Below are 23,936 nucleotides of genomic sequence, written 5' to 3'. Positions count from 1 at the left end.
CAAAAGCTCCAAAATTGCATTGCTGAATTGACATCGTTATGTCGCAATATATTTTGTTTGCGACATTTCAAAAATGTTTACGCGAGCTGAGTTCCCTCCACTTCCTTTCGTTTTGCCAGCGCTACGCTCGGCACCGCTTTGTGTGACGTTTTTTTACGCGTGCCTTTCAGACACGCTATTTAAAGACTCAGAATCAGCCAACACAATTCGCCTCAGGTTTGCTCATTCACATTGCGCGTGCTAAATTTATCTATATGCATAAACACCCAAAACAAAATGTGCGGCAATTTTGCACACACACAACAACAACAAAAACGAATAAAATTAATCCTGCTTGCGTTTGAGCATGTGCAGAGACCGAATTTTGTATCCTTGATGTGCTATTCGCGTTGTAAACTGCAACTGGATGCAAGTTCAATAGTTGAATTTGATTGATTGTGAATTCCTTCTTCTCGCTTCCCACTTGTAGTGGCCAGACGCTCTCCACCTTGATTCTGCTCTCCATCTGTCTCGCTCATCTTTCTCTTTATCTCAGCCATTCTCCTGTTGTGTCCTCCCCACGCTTCCAACGCTCTCTGCAAAGCTTAGCCTCTCTGCCTCCTTCTTTTTAAACAGAAAAAAAGCAATTCCTCTCCCTTTGTCAGGGCAGTTGGCACTAAGCCCTTAAGTAGGGATTTTCTGGTTTGGCGGGAATGCCATTAGGCATGCGGCCGATGACGTGCCGTGACTGACGTGTCGAATCTTTTTGATGTCATGATGTCACAATCCTGCCGAGGCAGTGGTTATGATATTGTTGGCGTCCCGAGAACGAGGGGGCTTTAGTGGTCATGTCAGAAGTAAGTCTTCATAAATCCTTTATGGCACAGAAATATTAAGCTTCTTTGGTGGTGCAGGGGCAGAGAGAGAAACATAGACGCTTGCAGACACAAAGCCGCCCGCACATACTGGAAACACGCAGGCTTCGTTAGCGGCCGCAGTCGGACTTCAGGAATCGGTTGACACTCTCGAAACCTACCTCATTTCAAACTTCATCTTACATTTTCAAGACTCGTGATCTTTTCAATCTGAACGGGTTGAAGTGACTGAATCGTTGCATGTCCTGATTTAATGGCCTTTACCGCTCTTTTTATTCGCACAGCCGCTCAAACGTAAGTGCTGCAGATGTGCAGATGAAAGACTATTGCAGTAAATCAGTAGTATGGCAGTATATTTGGTGCCTGAGTGCATTTAATAATACAATAATCCACTAAAGGATGTCTCTACAGTATGTGTAAATACACAATAGTGGTTTAGTAATACATACAGTACGTGATTTACTAGTTGCATAAATGTCCGTCAAAACTGCCCTAGTTCGATCACACACACACACACACACACTCGTCTTGACTGTAATGTTTGCTTTCATACAGCCCTGCCACGATTTACCCGAACCCCGGAAGACCAGACAGGAGTCCAAGGCGGAGTGGCATCGTTCGTGTGCCAGGCCGCCGGCGAGCCGCAGCCCAAGATTGTGTGGAACAAGAAAGGCAAAAAAGTCAGCAACCAGAGATTTGAGGTATGATCCCTCTGTCCTAATCATTGACAATTCACTTGCTTCTTTCATATTGTATCCAATGAAAACAGTGTTTCTCAAAATGTTGTAGGTTTTTATCATGGGGTACATGATGAAAAGCCATTTTGGTTGGCTTAAAAAAAAAACAACTGGACATACATGAAAAATGTACACTGGGAACTAACTCAAACAGAACCTGGACTTGGCAGTTCAGGAAGGTTTTTACCTCGTTCAAAGAAATTTCCGATGCCATGATCTACCTACGAGCCTCATAAAGTATATATCCATGTTTTTCTCCTCCAAAATAAATATTATCATGTTTAGCAGAGACCCATACAATAAGATTTATAATAAACTTGAAAGGAGTGCAATAAGAGGGCATGTCAGTTGGAAGCATTTTGGAAGCATTCAGTATAGTTAAACTATATAAGAAAGCCTTACTCATATAGTATTCACATGCCCTCATCGGACACCCGCACAATATAATGAGATCCAATACAATTGCCTTATCCAAAATTCTGAGGATTATAATGGTCCGATGTCGTATTGTTTGTTGTATTTTGTCCCTCTTTTGTAGTGTATTGAGGTAACCAAAATATTCTAAATTGCTCGCAGTATATTATGCTGTGCAGTTCTGCACCAATGCAAACTACAGTAGAGCCATAATACTTTTATGTCGATTCATATTTCATTTGAAACAAAATCTGTACTTTTTCGCTTGAGTATATGGGATTTTGATCTGATCGTTATTAGTTTCCCAAAGGCTTTAACCTTAGCTGCCCTCGCAAGTCAACCTCAGAAGGAAACGCTCAACCTGCCTCTCCCAGCCAGTCAGTGTCACTCAGAGGTCACGGCGCATTCAAACAAGTCTATTTTCTTCCCTGGTGTCTACTTGTTTAGGATTTTTTTTTTTTTTAATCCCGAATATATAACCCTGTTGTATATTTCTCGTTGAGCCTGTACTGTCCGTTGGGAGTGGCTGTGGGGAATTTTTGATTTATTGGATTTCAGTCGGCGGAAGCCTTCGTAGAATTCAAAATCCTGATCTGTCACATTGCATGTACTAATCATATTCAAGGGCATTTTAATCCAAGTAGTCCAGTCCACCAAAAGGTATGACATATCTCATACACATCCAATGAAAATGACATGGGAGATTTCTGAACACATTTTGTCATCACGGGCAAAAGTTGGTTTTAATGAGGGAACTTCTTCTAGGTGGGAGCCATCCAGAATGGAAGAGTGAATGTATAGTAGTGATGGCTCCTCCTATTATTGATTGGTTTTATGACTACTATACGTTCTTCAAATAAAAAAAAATGGGAATCCAAACATAATTAATTCTTATGGCTTTGATGACATTATCATTCTGTTCCTCTTCAATAGATTGCAACAAACAGTTTGTAGTACAAGTACAGGCATCAACAGTATATCTTCTTGTTCCCTTTTCTACAGGTAATTGAGTTTGACGACGGGACCGGCTCGGTCCTGAGGATCCAGCCTCTGAGGACTCCTAGAGATGAGGCGATTTACGAATGTCACGCCTCCAACTCGGCTGGAGAGCTCACCGCCTCCACCAGACTAAGTGTGCTACGAGGTTAGTGCCGTCACGTGCGCAAACAAGCTGCCTTCGCATCCAGTCGCCGAGCACAGTTTGCCAAATCCAAACGCTTTGAATAGGAATCAAAAACTCACATGAACAAACACAGCTTATTTTGTTTTCTATTTGACCTTGTGTGTCTCTATCTGTACGAGTATTGCGATACATATGTAGAAATGTTTCCCGATGAGTGTTTGTTAGCCACGAAATACTCACTCATGAGGCCACTTGCACAATCCATGCAATGACATTGGGCAAAAGGCAAACTACACCTGGACTGTTGGCTAGTCAATCGCAGATTCCGAGTGCAAGGGAACAACTCCACCATCAGTGACCCGATACAAGAGTTGCGATATCAATTCTGCCTTTTACAAAGATAAACTAGATACGGTAGCCGCGTACGACTGCACCAAACTGCTCTTAATTTCCAACTTATTTGGACAAGATTGCACATACAGCTACAGGTACATCTCAATAAATTAGATTGTGGTTGAAAAGTATTCATTTCAGCACTCATTCATTATAAATATTCATTAAACATACTTTTCAGAGTGCAAATTCCTGCCTAATTTCTTCATTAAAAATCATTGTCATCATTTCTTGATTGTTTTTTTACAGTAATGTCCTTGTTTCTAGAGCTGGTGAATTCTGGGTTTTCATTTACTGTAAAGTATAATCATGAAAATTATACATTTATATTAACAATATACTCATAAAATATTTCACTCTGAGTGTGCATCTCTATAATGAGTTATATTTTCTGATTTTTGAACTGCCTAACTAAATTAAGCTTTTGACATTATTCAAATTTATTGAGCTGTCCATACTGTACATACAGTACATACATATATTTTTAGAATCACTTACCAACCCATACAAACCATATCAGGTTTTATGTTATTTCTTTTAATGCATCATACCTCCATTGCCTGGCCCTTAGTGATCATTCAGATTATAGTTTGTTACACTGTTAATTTCCATTCTTGTACTCATAGATTCTAAATTAGAAGTATTAATGCTGAGAAAGACGAAAGCTCGGAAGAGGGGTCTCTTTCGAAGTCAATAAGTGTAAAGGCTGTGTCCGCGGCACTACTTGCTTTTGTTACTGTTAGCAGCAGTCCATTACTGCAAATGGTGATGTTAGTGTTAGCGGAGTCCATTAGGAGAACATTATGCACCGGTAGTTGGAAGCTCAAGAGTGTCTTAGCGAGTGAAGCCGCTCAAGTGTGGCTAATCACGCCGGCTGCCTTTATAGTCCACGCATGTGGGGGGGGGGGGGGCTTCCTATTGTTTCTCCTCTCCTCTCGCTCTTGTCTTTCTGAAGTACAATACACAAAGTCTACATCGTGGGTTTTTTTTTTTTTCAATCTGAACTACTCTTAACTTGCTCCTCTTTTTCTCACACTCATCTCTCGCTCCACATGCTCTTCCACACAACGTCTAAATTATTCACATCAGATGGCTGTTTGCATTTTCTGTGCTGTTCACCGTCATCGCATGCTCTGTGTGTAAGCGATCACAGGCGCGCACACATCTGTATGTGCTCCTGCGGTGTCGACGCTGCTTCTATTTTGGATTGTTCTGCCTCCCTCGACGGTAGCCTGTCCCCTCCTCTTCTCCGATCTTCATCCGGAACATACAGGAAGTGCTCATGCACATATGCACGCGCGCACACGTTCATCCTTGGTCTAAGACCGTCTTTCTTTCATTCTTTACGTTAGGATGAGTCTCTTTCTGTACTACTGAGGAGTCGTTATTGCTCTTGTTGTTGTGGAAGAGGCCACATGGGAACTGCTAATAGCTCCTGGTAGACTACCAGTCCAAAACGTCAGTTAGATTGCGCATGCGCACACACACGCACATGCACACGCACACACCGAAGCACAGATGTGTCAGTCACGTGTGTTGTCGTCGTTCCCCCCCGCCTCCGTCCAGTGACGCCGTGTCTGACAGGAGGGATGTGATGCTAAGGTCGGCCGGCTTAATTACTCACAATTACAACCAGTCCAATTGAAATCTTGGCCTTCACTAATGGATATGATTGGTAAAGGCTGAAATAATAATGAAGTGGAGAAAAGTCACTGACGATAGGATCCCCGTGCAGAGTATTTATTCATAATCTGTCGGTGTGATCTTTCTAGATTGTCTGAAATGTAATCAAAAAGGAAGTTGTTCAAAATGTTAACATGAGTCCATTCTTATGGTTTACTCTTTGCAGAAATGCTTTGAACTTCAATTTAAAAGACATTTTGTAACTTGTGTCTTTCATTTGTCATCATCCACCCACGAATTTCCAAAACTGCTTGTGCTTATTAGTGAGGGCAAGAGGTGACTTTGGGCGAGAGGCGGGGTACGCCCTAGACTTGTCGCCAGCCAAGCGCAGGGCCATTATGTCATCATTTTATAACTAAGGGACTCATAAAACTGCTTTAAAATCATGTATATCCTCAGAAATGTGAGGCCGATGTGCTTAACCACTCGTCCACCGTTTTACAAAAAAAAAAAAAAAAAAATTTAAAAAGGGTGGTACTTCAATGCAGTACAGGTGAGTAAAGTCTGTGGGAAAAAAATAGAACTGCCAAGTAATGTTGCTATTTATTGATTGATTGATTGATTTGATTTGATTTTTTCAGCCAAGGTTTCTACTAACAAAAGTGTTGCATCGCTGAAATATGTGATAGTCATCTCATGAAAATATTTGGAGACTCTTATTGCTACTCAGCGATATTATGGTCTATGGCAGGTCAAAATTAAAGAACGACGTGTAACTTCAATTTGACAGAGGTGCGCTTGTTACTGTTTTGTGTTACCATTTAAGTATTTCTTCTTGTCACGTGTGACAAGTAAAATATAATAATGACTTTTATCCATGGTATTGTACATTCATTCACTAGTCTATGCGCGACTGTCTCTCTTTTCTAAGATCTTTCAAGCCTGTGGGTGTGCTAAAACGTCAAAGAGAAATAAAAAAAAAAAATGTACTCCAGTTGTAAGTTGTCAAACTAATTGTAATGCCATATGATAATCAGGCCTTTATTTTATTGTGTCAGCCCACATGCTTTTCAGTGTGTAATGAATGGTAGAAGCAGTCGGGAAAGCGTATTACACTCGAGCCTTCAGATGCTTTTGTTCTCGGAGATGCGGTCTTCCACATTTACAGATGACAAATCTCGAGAGCAAATGAGCGCACATTTCATTTTGGAGCTCCTATAAAGCAGATGCAGCAGTTTGCGAGGCAGTTCCCATGACTGTGAGACTGGCTTTGCCTATGAGCTGTGAAATTATCTGGACCATGCTCAGTGGAAACACTCAAGTGGGAGCGCATCCAAATGAAACAGTGGGAGGCTCCGTCAACACGGGAGCGTTGGGTTACGCGTCTGCTCTGACCTCAAGGAGCTGCAGCGTTACCCTGAAAACACTTTGGTGTTGCTTTACACTTGTCCCGATGATGGATGACAAATAGCTTGTGTTATACACGTGCTCATGTCCTCACCCTGCCTTTTGCAGCAAAAATAACTGTTACCAAGAGAAACCATTTTCATCTCAAGACCAAACCTTTGATTTTTTGGTGGGTGAGGCAAATAGTGGTTACGGGCTCCTGGAAATGTAAATCAGTAAAATGTCCTCACAGGTGACACATGAAATCAATAGCATTAGCAAATGTTATGAGATTAACCCAATTACGGCAGTACTCAGGATAAAACGTTATTTTAAAGAGCATTTTGTGATTACTTTAACCTATTTGGTTGTATTTTTTTTTCCAAAGCACTGTGATTTTGTACCGGTATATAACTTGTTTGTTATATGTTGTCAACTGCAGTGTGATTTGTAGATGAGGTCTGCCTCAACAGCCATACCCAAATTAAATATATTTTAACATGCAGTTCTTTGCCATAACAGTTCATCCTTACGATTCATTGGATTAGATTCTGGTGAGAGTTTTTGCAGCACTAAGGGCAACTGCTTAAAACGTTTTGTGCTTTATTTTTTTTCTTCATTACTGGTGTTTCATGAAGTTGAGCAAGAGAATTTCTAATATGCGCGTCAGCTACAGTGTAAAAACACGAAAAAAATAATCTTTCTGGGCTGTCAGGAAAACTGGTTGTGCTTCATAGTTGAAGAAATGTAAAATTGGGTTTTGAAAGAAACGCCATGTATTATAAATCACACCTGGAAAGACAAATTTACCGCTATTACCATATATCACTATTGTGCAGCATGAAAACTACATTATGACTAGATCATATTCAAAACGTAGTATTTCAGTGTTTAAAATTAGGTCAAATAGTCACATGGAAAAAAACTTTATATTGTTACAGATGTTGGCATTTAAATTAATGACGCGTTCTTGTCCAAACGAGCATGTGTTTAAACACCTCTAGCTACACGTGGATAGAATTGTCCCAGGAGATTAGAAAGAAAATTATTGATAAGCACGTTATAGGTTATGGTTGTGAGACCAACCCCAAGTCGCTTGATGTTCCGGTGACTACAGTTGCATATGTTCAGAAATTGAAGATCCACGGGACTGTAGGCAACCTCCCTGGACATGTCCGCAGGAAGAAAATGGATGACAAATTGAAGAGATGAAAACAAATGGCAACTATAGAGCCCAGAAAAACCTCCAAAGAAATTAAAGGTGAACTCCAAGGTCAAGGTACATCAGTGTCAGATTGCACCATCTGTCATTGTTTGAGCCAAAGTTGACTTCATATAAGACTACCAAGGAGGACACCTCTGTTGAAAATAAATTGTAAAAAGCGAGATTGGAATATGCCAATCTGAATGTTGACAAGCCACAATGCTTCTGGGAGAATGTCCTATGGGCAGACGAGAGACAAATTGTAAAAAATGTTGGCAAGGCAAATCAACTCTATATTCACAGATACAAAAATTAAGCATAGCAGGAAAAGAACACTGTCCCTACTGTGAAACATGGAAGATGCTTTGTTGTGTTCTGGGGGTGCTTTGCTCCATCTGGCACAGTGTGTCTAGAATCTTAAAGACTTATCAAGGTATTCCCGAAAGAAATGAGCTGCCCAGTGTCAGAAAGTGTGGTCATGGGTCTTGCAAAAGGATAATGACCCAAAAGACAGTGAAAAACACCCAAGAATGACATTGGACTATTCTGAAGTTGCATTCGATCAGCCCTTGTCTAAATCCTATTGAACATCTGTGGAAGGAGCTGGAGAAAGCACCCTTCAAACCTGAGACAACTGGAGCAGTCAGCTCCAGAGGGGGCCAAAATCCCTGCTGAGGGTGCAGACGTCTCATTGAACGTTACAAAAATCATTAAGATTGCAGTGATTGTCTTGATAAGTTGTGGGTTTTCTTTCACGAACAGAGGGGCACCAACTATTTTATGTGCATCTGCCCAAACACGTGATTGGGAGCATCTTTTTTAACCAAGCGTCCTCAGTTCTCACCGTTGAGCACAGTGTCCCACTCCAGGTAGATGAAATAGAATGCATTAGAGCTGCCTATGAGGGGCTTTCTTTGAAGTAAGTGTTTGCATAATGAAAGCAGGGAGAATCACGATTGTGATGCCGCATTCTCTCCCTTGTGCTCCCTCTCTCTTCATGTCTGTCTTTCTGTTCTTTCTTACTTTCTTTTTTGGGGCCCTGTTTTCCTTCCTTTGTCTCGCTATTCAATGTCACTTCTTTTTTTTTTTGCCAATGTAGCTGTTTTACATCCACCCACCCGTACGTGCTGGCCATCGCACGAACGCCTCGTCTTGTTCACTTTGGTTTATGATGTCCATGTTTCCATTTGTCACTGTTGTGATTGATTGAAAGCAGAGCTGTTGAAAGGCCACACACATCTGCGCTTTCAAAGCTAGTGCGTCACGAGCCGCTGGCTACAGTTCGATGGGTTAGTACCAGAATTAGCATCTCCTTGGTGAGGTTCGATGCTAGGATTTCCCGTTAATGAGGCTCGGTGTGGTTGAAAGGGATCACAAGGGATATTTTAATTTTTTTTTTTTTAAACAGGAGGAGTGGGGGGACAAAAGTTAAAGTACCTTTGAGCTCAAACATATGCACGACCACAAAGTCTCTTTCCTTGTCTGTTTTTGTCATGGATGACTCAGCCGTTTGTTGACGTATTGTCACCTACCAAGGGATATATTAAATAAATAAAATACACGATGGTCCATCTGCATTTTATGCGCATATAACTCAGGTCACCGTTTTATTGGATTCGTGTTCACATTTCGTGTGTAAGTTAGTATTTGAGATGTCAACATGGGCCAAAAATGTGTCTCATTCATCATATTTTTTTAAGTTGTGATTTTTTTTTTTTTCCCTTACTTATTTCATTTGAGCTGGCCGTATTTTTAAAACATGACTGTATTGTCAACTTTAATGGTCCAGGTACAGTATCATAAACAACGGAATGTCCACTTGTGTTACCAAACAAAAGAATCTCCGGTTCAAAATGAAACCTTAGCTAATTGGTTGTCCCATAATATTAAATGTCTGAGGAGTGTGGAAGACGCCATAAAAAATTTAAAGAAATAAATAAATAAAAACACAAAATCCAAAGGCAATCAAATGGAGTAGTTTATGTAATAATTTATGGGATAGCTTGACATTTTGAGTTTGGTTTAAAGAAATTCATGGATAACCGGAACAATAACACACCCAAGAGAGCATGGAAAAACTGCTTATTCTTTTCAAAGTTTTCGCTGTGCATATTGTGAAGTGGGTTGGTTAGCACATCTGCCTCACAGTTCTGAGGACCGGGGTTCAAATTACGGCCCCGCCTGTTTGGTGTTTGCATGTTTTCTCCGGGTACTCACGCATCCATAAAACATGCTTGGTAGGTTGATTGAAGATTCTAAATTGCCCTTAGGTGTGAATGTGAGTGCGAATGGTTGTTTGTTTGTATGTGCCCTGGGATTGGCTGGCAACCAGTTCAGGGTGTACCCCGCCTTTCGCCCGAAGATTGCTGGGATAGGCTCCAGCACGCCCGCGACCCACGTGAGGGTAAAGCGGTACAGAAGGTGGATGGATGGATGGATATTGTGAAGTGCCTGAGGCTGTACTGAATGCCCTCTCTTCGAGCTTTTTAATGTTACTTTGCTATGAAACCTTCAACGCTACTACATTGTGTAATGAGAAAAGCGCTGTACAAATTTGATATATTATTATTATTATTATCTAAACGTACTGTAATCTGTATACCGACCTCTAATCTTATCAAGGCAGCCAATGCGGTCGAGATATTTGTTGGAACAGTGAAATGTTCTTATTTCTAAGTATGAGCAGTGTGTGGCGGCACGGTGGCCGACTGGTTAGAGCGTCAGCCTCACAGTTCTGAGGACCCGGGTTCAATTCCCGGCCCCGCCTGTGTGGAGTTTGCATGTTCTCCCCCGTGCCTGCGTGGGTTTTCTCCGGGCACTCCGGTTTCCTCCCACATCCCAAAAACATGCGTTCATTGGAGACTCTCAATTGCCCGTAGGCATGACTGTGAGTGCGAATGGTTGTTTGTTTCTATGTGCCCTGCGATTGGCTGGCAACCAGTTCAGGGTGTACCCCGCCTCCTGCCCGATGACAGCTGGGATAGGCTCCAGCACTCCCGCGACCCGAGTGAGGAGAAGCGGCTCAGAAAATGGATGGATGGAGCAGTGTGTGTTTTTTCCATTCTTTTGACATTTTGTGGCCCCCAAATTTTTTCGCCTGGGGTAACTGCTCCCTTTCACCTCTCCCAATGCTACTCCGATAGCCACAATGCGTGGGAATAATGGTAATTAGGTGGATATCTCATTGAGCTGTAGTAAATTTAAGAGCAAACATGACAATGTGATGGCCTGATGTCAGTACAATCCCCCACACAAGGCCGTGTGTGAAATTTCCCTCAGGACGAAGCCATAATATCTCCATCCACATTTGATCCAGCTTTATCCCGCATGTGATGCGATGCTTTTTAATCCTAATACATGTGGGTGTATACAGTATAAACAGGTAAAAACACTGCGCACCTCTGTTCTGATGCATGTCTCTAATCCTTGCAGAGGACCAGCTGCCTTCGGGGTTCCCCACCATAGATATGGGTCCCCAGCTGAAAGTGGTCGAACGCTCTCGGACCGCCACCATGCTCTGTGCGGCTAGTGGAAACCCTGACCCAGAAATTTCTTGGTTCAAGGATTTCCTGCCAGTCAACACATCCAGTAACAATGGACGAATCAAGCAGCTGCGCTCAGGTAACCGATGATTTTTGTCCGGTAGCTCTTGTCCCTCCCTGAAATCCCACATTTAGTTCCACCTGAAGAGCTTCAATATTCTCCAATCCTTTTCATATTTCTGTTGGCCTTTTTTGAACCTTGCCCCGACTGCTGTATCTCACACTTCCTGCCATGGTTACTGGCCGTGTTCTTCTGCTGTCCCCCTCTGCTGCTGCTGCTGCTGCTGCTGCTGCCGCCGCCGCCGCTGTTGCTGCCGCTGCTATGAGTTGCCTTGGACGGTTGCCAATCCCTGTAAAACTCTTCTTGGACTTTGAAAGTGAAAACTCCTAACTTTCTCCGCTTTGCTCCAAACAGTCTGAGGCCTTCCTGAGCAAATCACCATTACGGCACGGTTTATTTGACTAAATAGCCATAAAGTTTGTCCATTCAATTTATTTTTTGGACCAAGTCAAAATATAAGCCCACGTAAAGGTGGCGTGTTCGAAAGGAATTGCCTCGTCCAAGCAATCTCACTGCTGTGACTAATCAAATTAATAAAATAACTCTCTTTGTGCTTTTTTCTGAGTGAAATCATAATGACAATTTGTGGAAATCAAAACCCAAAATGGCCTCACAATTCTGTCTCATTATGTTTTTTTTAATTTGTTTTTGTTTTGGTTTTTTTTGTATAGCCACAGTAGTGTGTAAAGCCCCAATGAGTCTTCTCAATCCCTTCCTGCTACCCTCTTCCAGGGATCAACTCTGACACAAAACCCTCTCTTGTGATTGGTTTCCCAAGTCTAAAAAAAGAAATGTCTATGCTTCCGTACCTGCTTGTTGAACTTGCTGGCTCAACCCAAAGTCCCGTTACGCCTTTCACTTTTCAAAATAAAAAAAATTACATTTTTAAATACAGTAATTGCAAAGCTACTGTACATCGGGAATTTAAAATATGTCATACTTTTAATGAGTTCATAAATAAGCATAATGTTTCATGTCATAGCTACTGTATATGTCATAGATTCTTTACTACCTTTGACTTTTTGGGGGTGGGAGATCCAGTGTTTGTCAAGGTGTGTAATCAATGGACCCATTGTAATGCCATGTCTATGCTGTTTCTTTTCTCTTTGTATCTTTTTAACCACAGAGTCATTTGGTAAGTGCTTTTGTCCCGAGGTCCACACCCTCACTGTCCACTCTTCTATATACCTTTCACTAATGTTGCTGCTGTTCCTACTATTGCTCACCTTTACAACATTAAGGCGTTATTAAAACGCATGGCATGCACTGTACTAACAGCTAAACTCGACACAGACATGCATACCAACACTCAAACGCTAGCCTGCAAATGTCTTAAAATGAGACACAGAATACATAAAAAGACACATATGTGCACACATCAATGTGCATTCATAGCTATAACATTCTTACACATTTCTGTCACACTAGACATACGTGCAGTTGGCCTCACCTTCACCTGTGCACCTGCAACCTTTCCACACCCAGCGAATTATAAAAACTCCCCCCTCACACTCGCCAATTTACTTTTTCCACTCCTTCACTTATTTAATTATTCCTTCCCTCACTCACTCTGTCATTCACTCACCTACTTACTTTCCCCCAGTCCACAATATAGAGTTGCCAGTCGATAAGTCTTCAACTCCAGATGTCTGTTAGGTAGGTCTTGAGCAGGGCCACTGTAAGGAAACCGATGGCTACTCGATTTCAGGATTCTAGACAGTACCTGTACGGTGTAGCCTGTATACATTACGGCTAACCTTGTTACCACTGGTTCTCTATACCAGCGCAAGACAAAATCAGCAGGTAAAAAAAAAAAAAAAAAAATCTACACCTTATGTTCTTTTTTTAATTAACTTTGGGGGGAATGTCAGCGCTATCATCCATTTCACAGAATTGCGGTTCTTATGTGTTTTATAGATTCTGTTGTTTTTGAAGATTCAGTGTCTGAACACCTCAAAAGCAAGATAGTTGAGCTTCTGCAAATAACTGATTATCTGGGCATGTGTTTTTCCACTTATTACAGTCATCCGCGTAGGTCAAATTGTCGTAGGTGCTTCGACAAGGTAGAAAAAAACAAAAACATAATACACTCCGAGCTCCATTCCTATGGCAGCGACATAGCCCGATTTTAAGTCATTTGGAACACGCCATAGTCAATCACTGACCTACGCGTGTAGTAAAGTCATTATTACAGGAAATGTTTGTATGAAAAACACACTCCTATGCCAATATAAAACAATGTAATAGGAAACGTAAGTAAGTACGACGGTAGATGAGCATGGCTTCTTTTGCCGTGTGACGACTGACCTCTTGTGCCAGTGCAACACGTCGTGTAACCCGCCATGAAATCCATCTAAAAGGAGGCACTATGCTACATGCCTACATTTTTCGTAAACAAGAAACACAGTGATTTACTGTATTTTTTTAAAATGGGAAAGGGTCTTTAGTCACTTTAACTCATTTGCCCCTTCTCTATGATATATTAATGTCTTATCGCAACTCTACTTGTTTCGGGTTTGTCAGTTTTCCGATTATGGTGGGAAACTGAAAACCACCCCACATCCAACGCACTTCATTGGAATGTGGAGACATGCTAGCAAAAAAAAAACCATCTTTAATTGTCGGGATGTGGCTGTTGGCCACGTAAGGAGAAACATTTTCTTGAGACTAAGAGCAGCAAGAAAACAGACAGACTGTGACGTATACTGTAATACTGCAGCGTCCAGAGCTGAAGCACAACAACAGGGTAGGCCGATGTTAGGATACATGTTACTTTTGTCATGTCAAGCCGTGTGTCCTCAAATCTTAATTTTGATGCTGACAAATCACGTCATCCATGTGGTCTGATCAGTCAGCTCTCGCAACCCTGTCCAGGGTTAGGGTCCAGGGTCAGGAGTAGGTGCCATGTAGTGGAAAACGGGTAAATGAAATGAGGGCAGCTTCGAGCGTCACTGTTGTCTCTCGAAGACTCGTATGGTACTACATAATTCATTTAAAATGTACTAACATTTTCAGGCTAAATTCATCCCAAATTATCCATCAACTTGCGATAATTTTAGCAAGTTATGAAAGCTTCAACTAAAAGATTCAATTTCAGTGCATTCTGGTCTACACGGTTGCGCTCTGATTTCGTGACGCTTGAGCTTGACATTTAAGATGGCGTTTCAGATCGTTGTAAATGTCTTCGATGTCAGAACCTCTTGCAGTCACTCCAGAAACATTTTAGCCTGATGGTACATCGTGTGCCGAGCAGTGTTAAAGTGTTGGTGGTGGGATTTCCCCCCCACCACCATTAGAAAAACAACGCAAAAGGACACATTTACGCAGCATAGCACGGATTCTGATCCGCACGGGGAACAGGTTAATAGTGAGCATGAAATATATTCCGAGTCTTAGAGACGTCCACTACCCTGCTGCCCAAATCAATCAATGACGTTCACTCAATAACGCATCTCCTTTTAGCTCTGTCACTTTGCCTTTCGCAATCTGTCTCTTGAAGCGTATTCTTTCTCGTTATCTTTTTCGGCTCTTTCTTTGTTTTTCTGTCTAATTTGGTTCTTCTTTCCGAGTTAGTCCCTCAGTTCTTTCAGTATCCTTCCCTTGCCCCTTTCCCCTCCTGTGGCACTAACATTTTCTTCTTCTTCTCCCTCTCTAATCTCGTGCATTCATTGCCCACTCAGGTGGCACGCCCATACGAGGTAAGACTGCTGGGAGGACCAACGTGACACAGTGGCCTGATTCCATTCCAACCCTCTGCTTCCCCTTGCACCAGTGTAGGAAGCAGCTCAGGATGAGTGAATCTGTGCGTTGCCACTCATCCAGCTGCTTCACATCTGCAGTGGGAAGAGGAGCGAGAGGAGGGGGGTTGGAATTGAGCGAGCAATTCATTCCATTGACTTTTCATCACCTTCCCTCTTCTCATCTTTTCATTATCTGCTCATCTGTTCATTTTACCATGTCAGCCCCACACTCGTTAACAGAATTCCATTGCTTCCTTAATCATCATATCGTGAATTCCTCTTTTGTACCCACCACTTTAATATCAATTAGCGTCTAACATCGACCCTACCTTCGGTCTTAAGCATTGTGTGTTTTTATGTTCCTTAGTTTAGGGTGACAGTAATCCTGTTTTCTTAGCCTTTTTTGCTTTTTTTGATGACCTGGTTTCCTTCTCTTTTTTGGGGAGATGGTCTTGACCTAAGCTTGTCCCCGCCCCCTTTCTTTCTGCATTGTCTATATTTACCCAATCAAACGTCCCAGTTTTGTTTTGCCTCCCAGCTGTTATTCACTCAACCCGAAATGTCCAGATGGCGAAGACACACTTTCAGACATTAGGGTACTTGCATACACACACACGCACGCACGCGCACACACACACACACACACCTACACACACACACACACAAACACACACACACACACACACGCACACACAGGTTTCTTCATGAGTTTTTGTTCTGTTTTTTCCAACCATTGCTTTCTCTCTTCTCTCTCATTACTGATAAAAAGCCCCAAACAACCACTTTTTTGATAAAGTTTTTATGGGCGCTTTTTTGCCTTCCAACACCATCAAAAAAACCTCTGGTTGACTTTTTTGACAGTTTTTCTATTTTCAGGGAGTGAGAAAGCATCGGCCCCCTTCCAAAGGCTTTGCGTATGTCGTTTATTTTATTTTTTTTTAAATCTGTTGGCCTTAATAAAGGTCATTTGATTTCTTTACCACTTTTATTGGGTGTGCATTTAATGACATCACACTCCTGATCCCATTGGTGGATCCGAGAAAGTCAGGGTTGTGTTATTGCCATGGCAATGTTTTGAAAAGTGATGTAATTGCATCTCAATTTTCAGACAGTTTTGTGACTGGATTTCTCAACATGTTGACTGCTTGACTTATTAATTTCTGTCTTGCATGAAGAACCATATTCCCTCTTAAGGACTTTTTGTTTCCCTCCCATTTCTAAATCAGGGTGCTGACCTTTGTTTTGAGGAGACTTTTGCTGAGAGTGACAGAAACGTGTCCCCGCTGAACGGGCTCTTTTTTTTTTTTTTTTTTTTTTTTATTTTTTTTTAGCCCTCTCCTCCACCGAGTTCACTTTTTGCTGATAGTCAAACTCATTTGTCCTTTATGGTAATAAATGTTCTGTATCAGATAAGGATGTGTTTAATGACTGTACCTTCAATGTTTTTGTGTTTCTTTCCTCCTCTCTGTATATTTTCATTTCCTGATTCCTGCATTCAGGTGCACTGCAGATTGAAATGAGCGAAGAGTCTGACCAGGGCAAGTATGAGTGTGTTGCCACCAACAGCGACGGAACTCGCTATTCCACCCCGGCGAACCTCTATGTCCGCGGTAAGAGGAGGTCTTGAAGGGCACTGACGGACCAAATACGAATCAAATAATGGACTCCACTAGGGTGGCTGTAATTACGTGAATGAAAAATGATACCGCATACAAAAGCAGATGTGGCATTTGTAAAGCAGAAGTTTACTGTGAAGTTTTAAAACAAGGTGTGAGGAAAATACTACTGGACACTGCAATATTGTATACATTTTTTCACATGTACAATCCATATTATTCAATGTGCAATATCATGCATACAAGCAATGCATATTAACAGTTGTGTTGCATGCAAAATAGATACGAGGTGTTTTGTAATTCATTAGCATGTCATTCGATATCACTGTCACAACAATAATTCTCCTTTGCACTAGTTGTATGGCTACTGCTGTGGCATAATTGGACTAGATTTGTACTTTTATTATTGAATTTATATATATATATATATATATATATATCCCAGCTATGTTCGGGCGAGAGGCGGGGTACACCCTGTACTGGTCGCCAGCCAATCGCAGGGCACATATGAACAAACAACCATTTGCACTCACATTCACACCTATGGGCAATTTAGAGTCCTCAATTAACCTACCACGCATGTTTTTGGGATGTATAAAATACGTATAAATATGTAATGATGATCAAACTGAGTGATTGTAGTATAGTAGTAGTCGTAAAATAAATATGACATAACAGGATATCATGGTAAGTCAGTCTAGGCCTTCAGGGTAACGGAATAAAAGTTAGGATTCAGGAGACTGTCTGAGACATCTTTATGTACAGATACAGTATATAGTATAAGGTAATATAGATACCAATATGGACTATAAAAAATACACACAACCTAGACAGTATAAATGATGTATACTTTTTTTATTATTTTACTTCCAGGAATGTATGTTAATTCAATGATATATTTTATAATATTATATGCAACGCCATATGATTTAACCCATTTCACTGCCAGGCCATAAAAGAGCCTTTCCAAAACAAGGGTCGTCATTCCACACATTCAACGCAGAGCGGAGTGTTTTTACTGAGGCTATTAATCTCTCTGCCCTCCCTTCTTAGCCTCTAGACCTCCAAAAGAAAACAAATCATCATCTAGTTAGGACTTCTCGTGTTTCTAGCCAAAATCTGACAGGCGCCTCACCTCTTCGGGCACTTTAAAAGCGCGCATTCCCACACACGTTTGAGATTTGAAGACATTTTTCATCCTGAGGCCTTTCGCTCTGTTGCCACCCCAACCAACTCAAACATGAAAGAAAAGGCCACCTTTAAACAGCCTGATTGTTGCACGCTCCGGCGATTAGAAACAAACGCAAACGACCGAGTTGGTGATGTGTGTCTAGTACTTGCAGGCGCACAAAAATGTTGTTGCGCATTCAAGTGAGTTTTTGATAGCCCTCCACAGCTTCTGTTTTTTCCTCCTTTTTCTTTTGCACTTCCCCTCTTGTCTGCCGCTACACTCCCGTGTCTAACGTGTTTTCTCTCCCTGTCTCTTCTCTGATATTGGCTATTTTCCTCTCTTTACCCCCTCCTCCTCTTCCATACGCCGCCCCCGCTCTGTCCTTTCTCCCTCGGCAGAGCTCCGAGAAGGTTGGTACTGTGAAAACAGTGTGACTCTGTTGAGTGTTTCTTTTCTTCGATTAAGAAAACCATTCATTTGTGAATTATTATTATTATTATTATAAACCATGTGTGTTGATGTGCTGTGCCGTTTTTTTTTTTTTCTTTCTGAGTGTACATGTGTTTTGCTGTGTTTTGTTTTTCTGGGTATCATTTGTATCTTCATGCATAAAATATTGATTTCCTGGCGCTAGCACCATGAATAAAACATTTCCATATCGCATGCACCCAAGTGGTGACTTACCTGACTGTTGGAATGTTTGCTGTCTTTTCTGATTGCCACGAAACTTCATTTGAAAGCACGTGGCAGCAGGAAAACAGTTGCACAGGTCCCCATTGTGATCCACTGCGTTGCACTTTAGTCAACAACACTCTCATAAATGTCTAATGGCTCTTCCTTTCCTGCCTTTCTGTTTTAATTGCTGCACGGTCCAGTGCGTCGCGTCCCCCCTCGGTTCTCCATCCCCCCGGCGGACAGTGAGATCATGCCAGGGGGTAACGTCAACATCACCTGCGTGGCAGTGGGCTCGCCCATGCCCTACGTAAAGTGGATGCTGGGGGCCGAGGACCTGACCCCAGAGGACGATATGCCCATCGGCCGCAATGTCCTCGAACTGACGGATGTGCGCCAGTCCAACAATTACACCTGCGTTGCCATGTCAACGCTCGGCGTTATTGAGGCGGTGGCGCAGATTATTGTCAAAGGTGAGGGGGAAACAAAAGGGAGCTTCTGCATGAGCAGAGCGCTGCAGCGAGTAAGAGCGGAGGCAAGGGTTTCTTTGACCTTGTATCTCAAAAGTCTTTCATTCAATTCCATTCCAATTTTCACTTTCTTTTATGCATAACTGGGCACTCCGGAAGTCAACTTCCATCGAAAGCACAAGTCTGAAGTAAAGTTAGTCGTCCGGGAGGAATAATGTAATATATTTTACAAATACAGTGAATGAAATGGATGAAAATCTTCTCCTCTTGTTTTCGTTAGCACTTTATAGGGCACGGGACCATATTTGGTTACTTTGACTTAAGTCGAAACGGACATCATACGCATCACTAAACCCTTGTGATTTCTCCAAGCCAATGAGCAGAGAAAGGTCCTAATCTTGAATAATGAACATTAAAATTAATATATTGAGCGAAAAGATATTTTTTTGGGTATACCATTATAAATATAATGACATGATATAAATGTAAATGTACTCAGGTCAGAAATCATGACTGCACTTTAAAGTGTTTTGCATGAGTCCTTTATCTGATATTCCACCACTTGAAATTACAGTGCGTATCGTATACATTTGAGAGGCTTTACTAATTTAAGTAATCTCCAACCTGAAGTCCAAATTTCATGTGCTATTACATATTTCAGGTTCTTTTGATCATTCATATTGCTTGTATTGGCATTGGTCAATTATCTTTGAATGATCAGTTTTTAAGGTGCACTAAATCTTAACGCCGCGGTGCCTTCAGCTCTCCCAAAGGCTCCTGGCACACCCGTGGTGACTGAGAGGACTGCAACAAGCATCACTCTCACCTGGGACTCTGGCAACCCCGAACCTGTTTCCTATTATATCATACAAGTAAGTGACAGCCGCACAAACACACCGACTTGTGCGAGTTGCTACTGCATCACAAATGAAACCGAGTAATAGTAGTTCAAACTGTAAAAAAAAAATAATAATAATAATAATAAACTAAAAGCTTCCATTTTCCCCATTGCTGGCATTTATTCGTGTAATGTTGCGTGACCAAACATTCTATCCACAGCTCAATCCCTCATGTTGTGTCGCAAATCATCCAGTGTGCTGGTTTAATGCCCGCATGTTATTGTGTCTCATATCTTGTTGCACTCTCTCTCGCTCCAGCACCGTTCCAAAGGCTCCGAGGACCCCTATAAAGAGATTGATGGCATCGCCACCACTCGCTACAGTGTGGGCGGCCTCAGCCCTTACTCCCATTATGACTTCCGCGTGGCAGCTGTTAACACCATCGGCCAGGGTCCGTCCAGCGAAGTGGTGGAGGCTCGCACTGCGGAGCAGGCGCCCTCCTCGCCTCCCCGACAAGTAAGGGCCACGCCTTGAAAGTACACAGAATGTGTTCACCAAAGTTATTCAGTCTTGGCCTGGACGTAAGAATGTGGCATTCGAAAATTGGGATTCACCTACCTGAATACACTGAATTTCCACGAAAGGATGAATAAGGTATCTATCCAGCGATCTATCTATCCATCCGTCTATCTATCTAGCTATCAATCTAGCTATCACTTGCTAGCTAGCTGTCAACCAGAGGGTACATTGAATTTTTTGCAGTAATCTGTCCAATTTTGTATGTTTGTAACAGTCCATCAGAGCCAGAGGATAGTTGTCATTTCCGTTTAATATAAGAGGACATTAGTGTTTAAATTGCTGTTTTGACACACTATCATGAGAAATTGGAGGATTCCGGGTGGCATACTACATACAGACACACATACATACTAATGTGTAGTTAGTCATTCTGGGGCTGGTCTTGACCTCTTCACTTTTTCTGAATCCTTCATTTTACTGAGATGTTTTGCACAATTCTGTACTTATAATTTGGTAAATCTTTCCAAAAAATGGAAGTCATATTAGCGTCAAAGGGTCTTAAATACAGAAGTGCCTTGCCTTACGAGTTCAATCCATTCTGTGACCACACTTGTGCGTCAAGTCACTTGTATCTCAAGTCAACTTTCCCCGTTGAAATATATAGTTTTGTTACGTGTACGTCAAGGTATCACTGTATTTAAATTGAATGTCCAGTTTCAAAGATACATTTGCATATACTGTACCTTTCCTTTAATTAGTACTAGTAGGACACGCCAAACTTGAACTATTGCTGTTTGGCTCACAGGTCAGAGGTCGCATGTTGAGCACAACAACGGCGATCATCCACTGGGATGAGCCAGAGGAACCAAACGGTCAAGTTGTGGGCTACAGGGTGTATTATACCTCAGACAACACGCTGCCAGTCAACCAGGTATTTGTCCATTGCATCTTTTTGCACAATTGCTTTTTGTCAATGTCTTTATGTCTCCAAAGTGTTCTGTAAATTGACTGTCTGTTGTACTAGAGCGGCTCCAACTACCAGAGACAAATTCCTTGTGTGTTTTGGACATACTTGGCAAATAAAGATGATTCTGATTGCGTGTGACCGAAGAGTTGCCGACTGTGTGTCAGTGCGTGTGTTGACGTATTGCCTTGCGATGCAGTGGGAGAAGCAGATGGTGCGGAGCGCCAACTTCATCACCATTCAGGGTTTGACTCCGAACAAGACGTATTACATCCGAGTGTTGGCTTTCACCTCTGTTGGAGATGGTCCTCTTTCCCAGGACCTGCAGATTATTGCCAAGACTGGCGGTAAGGCACCATAAATTTGAATCCCACCTTGTGGCAGATAAAAGCAATTAAGATCATAATGACCGTGTTCTTGCACTCTGTAGTCCCATCCCAGCCTTCAGAGTTCAAAGGAGAGGCCAAATCTGAGACGAGTATCCTGTTGTCCTGGGTAGCGCCACCCCAGGGCGGCCCCGACAACCAGATCACGGGATATGAACTGGTTTATCGACGAGCAGACGATACAGAGGAGGTGAGGGTTTGCTCATTTGATTGTTGGTTGGACGTCAAAAGGAAATGGACTACCATTCACACCAATGGCAATTCGAGTCTCAACATTTTGGAGTGCCTGTTCGTGGAATTTGCGTTACGGTTATTGATATTTACAGTCTTGAGCGACGGATGAGAAGTTACGTTCATGTCCTTGTGTCTTCACGTCCCCTTTAGAAGAAAGTGAGCTTTGAGCCGACAACCTCCTACCTGTTGAAGAACCTCAAGCCTTTCTCAGCCTATACTTTCCAACTGGCTGCCCGTAGCAAACATGGCATCGGTGCATATACCAACGAGGTTTCCGTTGACACGCCCCAGACGCGTAAGTCCAGCTGCATATTGTACAGTGTGACTGGGGTGTGTGAAAAGAGGCAGGCTTTATTTGGACAATGCAAAAGTAGTGCAGATATAACTTGGATGAAGAGTGCACACAAGCACCAAGGTCAAGCAGTAGCTCAGCGTAGATACCGACTTTCCACATGTACCATCATTTGTTCATCAAAAGTCATTAACAAGTGCAAACAAGTCATGGATTTGATCCAAAATTGAATTGAATTGAAAAATGTCTATTACATTTTTGTAATTATTAGCGTTTTTTAGTTTGCATTGTTACAAATAGGCCAACCTTAATTCTGACTTACATTGACCTCAGTTTTGATATTTCAACAAATGTCAAACATGAATTCCAAAACCTGGCGTTCTTTCCTGATTGGCGCAGTGTGGTTAAAGTTCTTCCTATTGTTGACTATCAATGTGAGGTCTGTAAGAGATTCAGTATAAGCGTGGGTTTACAAGTCAGACGTTTGTAGCTGGAGATGTGATCTCCATCGTGGATCGAGCGCTCAGACTTGAGTAGGACAAGTAAGTTCCAGGCAGGTATGTTTATGTGTTCTAAGCTCTAGTCAGTCTATTTTGTGTCGCGTCTCTTTGAAGTCATTCACTCTCTTTTCATCAATCAAACAGAAGTCGACACCCATCATCCAGTATCGTTGTTCCGTCATCTTGCTTTCTAGTCAGAGGGCCATTTTTCTTGATAGCTTCTGTTCTCCAGTGTTTTGTTTTCATTTTATGTTTCTTTGTCTTCTGTTCTCTGTCTTGTCATTCCATCCCCATTCCTCCACCTCACCCCAATAACAACTCACACACATCACCAACTCACATTTACCCAAAACAATTCCAACTCTGCCTCCTCAAACTGGCCAATCAGTTCCTTCAGCACCTCCTCAGGACATAACATGCACCAGCCCCACTTCTACCAGAATCCTGGTAAGTTGGGCACCACCGCCTGTGGAGTTTCAGAACGGCGTCATTACGGGATACACCATCCAGTACTCCGCTACGGGGGGCAACAAAACCTCCAAAAGGATTGACGGCATTCCTACGGAAGGTTCTCCGTATCTCTTGCAAAACCTGGAGAAATGGACCGAGTACGGAATAACAGTGAGGGCGCAGACGGAAGCCGGCGACGGACCTGAGAGTTTACAGCTGATTATCCGCACCGAGGAAGATGGTATGTTTTCAAACAATCTTAGGACGCTCCGCCCAGCTATCAATGGCTACCTCTACCCCACTAACACGACTAATGAGCTCCGAGCACCTGTGACTAACTAATTAGAGAATGCATTTGAAAACAGTTTTGAGAACCTTCCCTTTATCCCTTCACAAAGTGGAAAAACTCCCTTTTCTCTTCCCTCACCACCGCTTTCTCTCCATCCGCAGCAACCCTTTTTCCCAAGCTGCTGTTTTTATCCGCTTTTTGCCCTTTTCTTCTCTAACCCCAATGTTGGGATTTCCCTTTCTTGGAATAACAAATACCTCTCAATAACTTTGGCTGAACCTTGGCCTTTCCTCACTTCTAACTGCCCTCCCAAATCCCTAAAACCTTAACAGCTGTTTTTAATGTGTTTTAGCCCCGTTTTATCAATGTGTTTGCCTAATTTTGTCACATTGGCAGCGATATTTTGGCTATTCCTACTTAATGGCTGATACTCCCAGCGTTCCACCAATAACACTGA

General features: G+C 42.2%; 1 protein-coding gene across 1 annotated transcript in view; it reads left to right on the top strand.

The window, feature by feature from the left end:
• The window catches only part of ptprdb (protein tyrosine phosphatase receptor type Db), a 101,111-nt gene that overhangs the window by 42,366 nt on the left and 34,809 nt on the right, over positions 1-23,936 (top strand). Inside the window, 14 exon segments of the mRNA XM_061679016.1 lie at positions 1,410-1,555; positions 3,008-3,149; positions 11,167-11,355; positions 15,018-15,035; positions 16,577-16,687; positions 18,263-18,274; positions 18,740-19,009; positions 19,769-19,878; positions 20,164-20,361; positions 21,170-21,295; positions 21,528-21,675; positions 21,759-21,904; positions 22,099-22,243; positions 23,129-23,431. Coding sequence (XP_061535000.1) covers positions 1,410-1,555; positions 3,008-3,149; positions 11,167-11,355; positions 15,018-15,035; positions 16,577-16,687; positions 18,263-18,274; positions 18,740-19,009; positions 19,769-19,878; positions 20,164-20,361; positions 21,170-21,295; positions 21,528-21,675; positions 21,759-21,904; positions 22,099-22,243; positions 23,129-23,431 — 2,064 coding nt within the window.

This window comes from Phycodurus eques, chromosome 6, assembly GCF_024500275.1.
Source record: "Phycodurus eques isolate BA_2022a chromosome 6, UOR_Pequ_1.1, whole genome shotgun sequence".
Lineage (NCBI taxonomy): Eukaryota > Metazoa > Chordata > Actinopteri > Syngnathiformes > Syngnathidae > Phycodurus > Phycodurus eques.
Note: the sequence above shows the minus strand (reverse complement) of the source record. Positions and strands in the feature narration are given on the sequence as shown.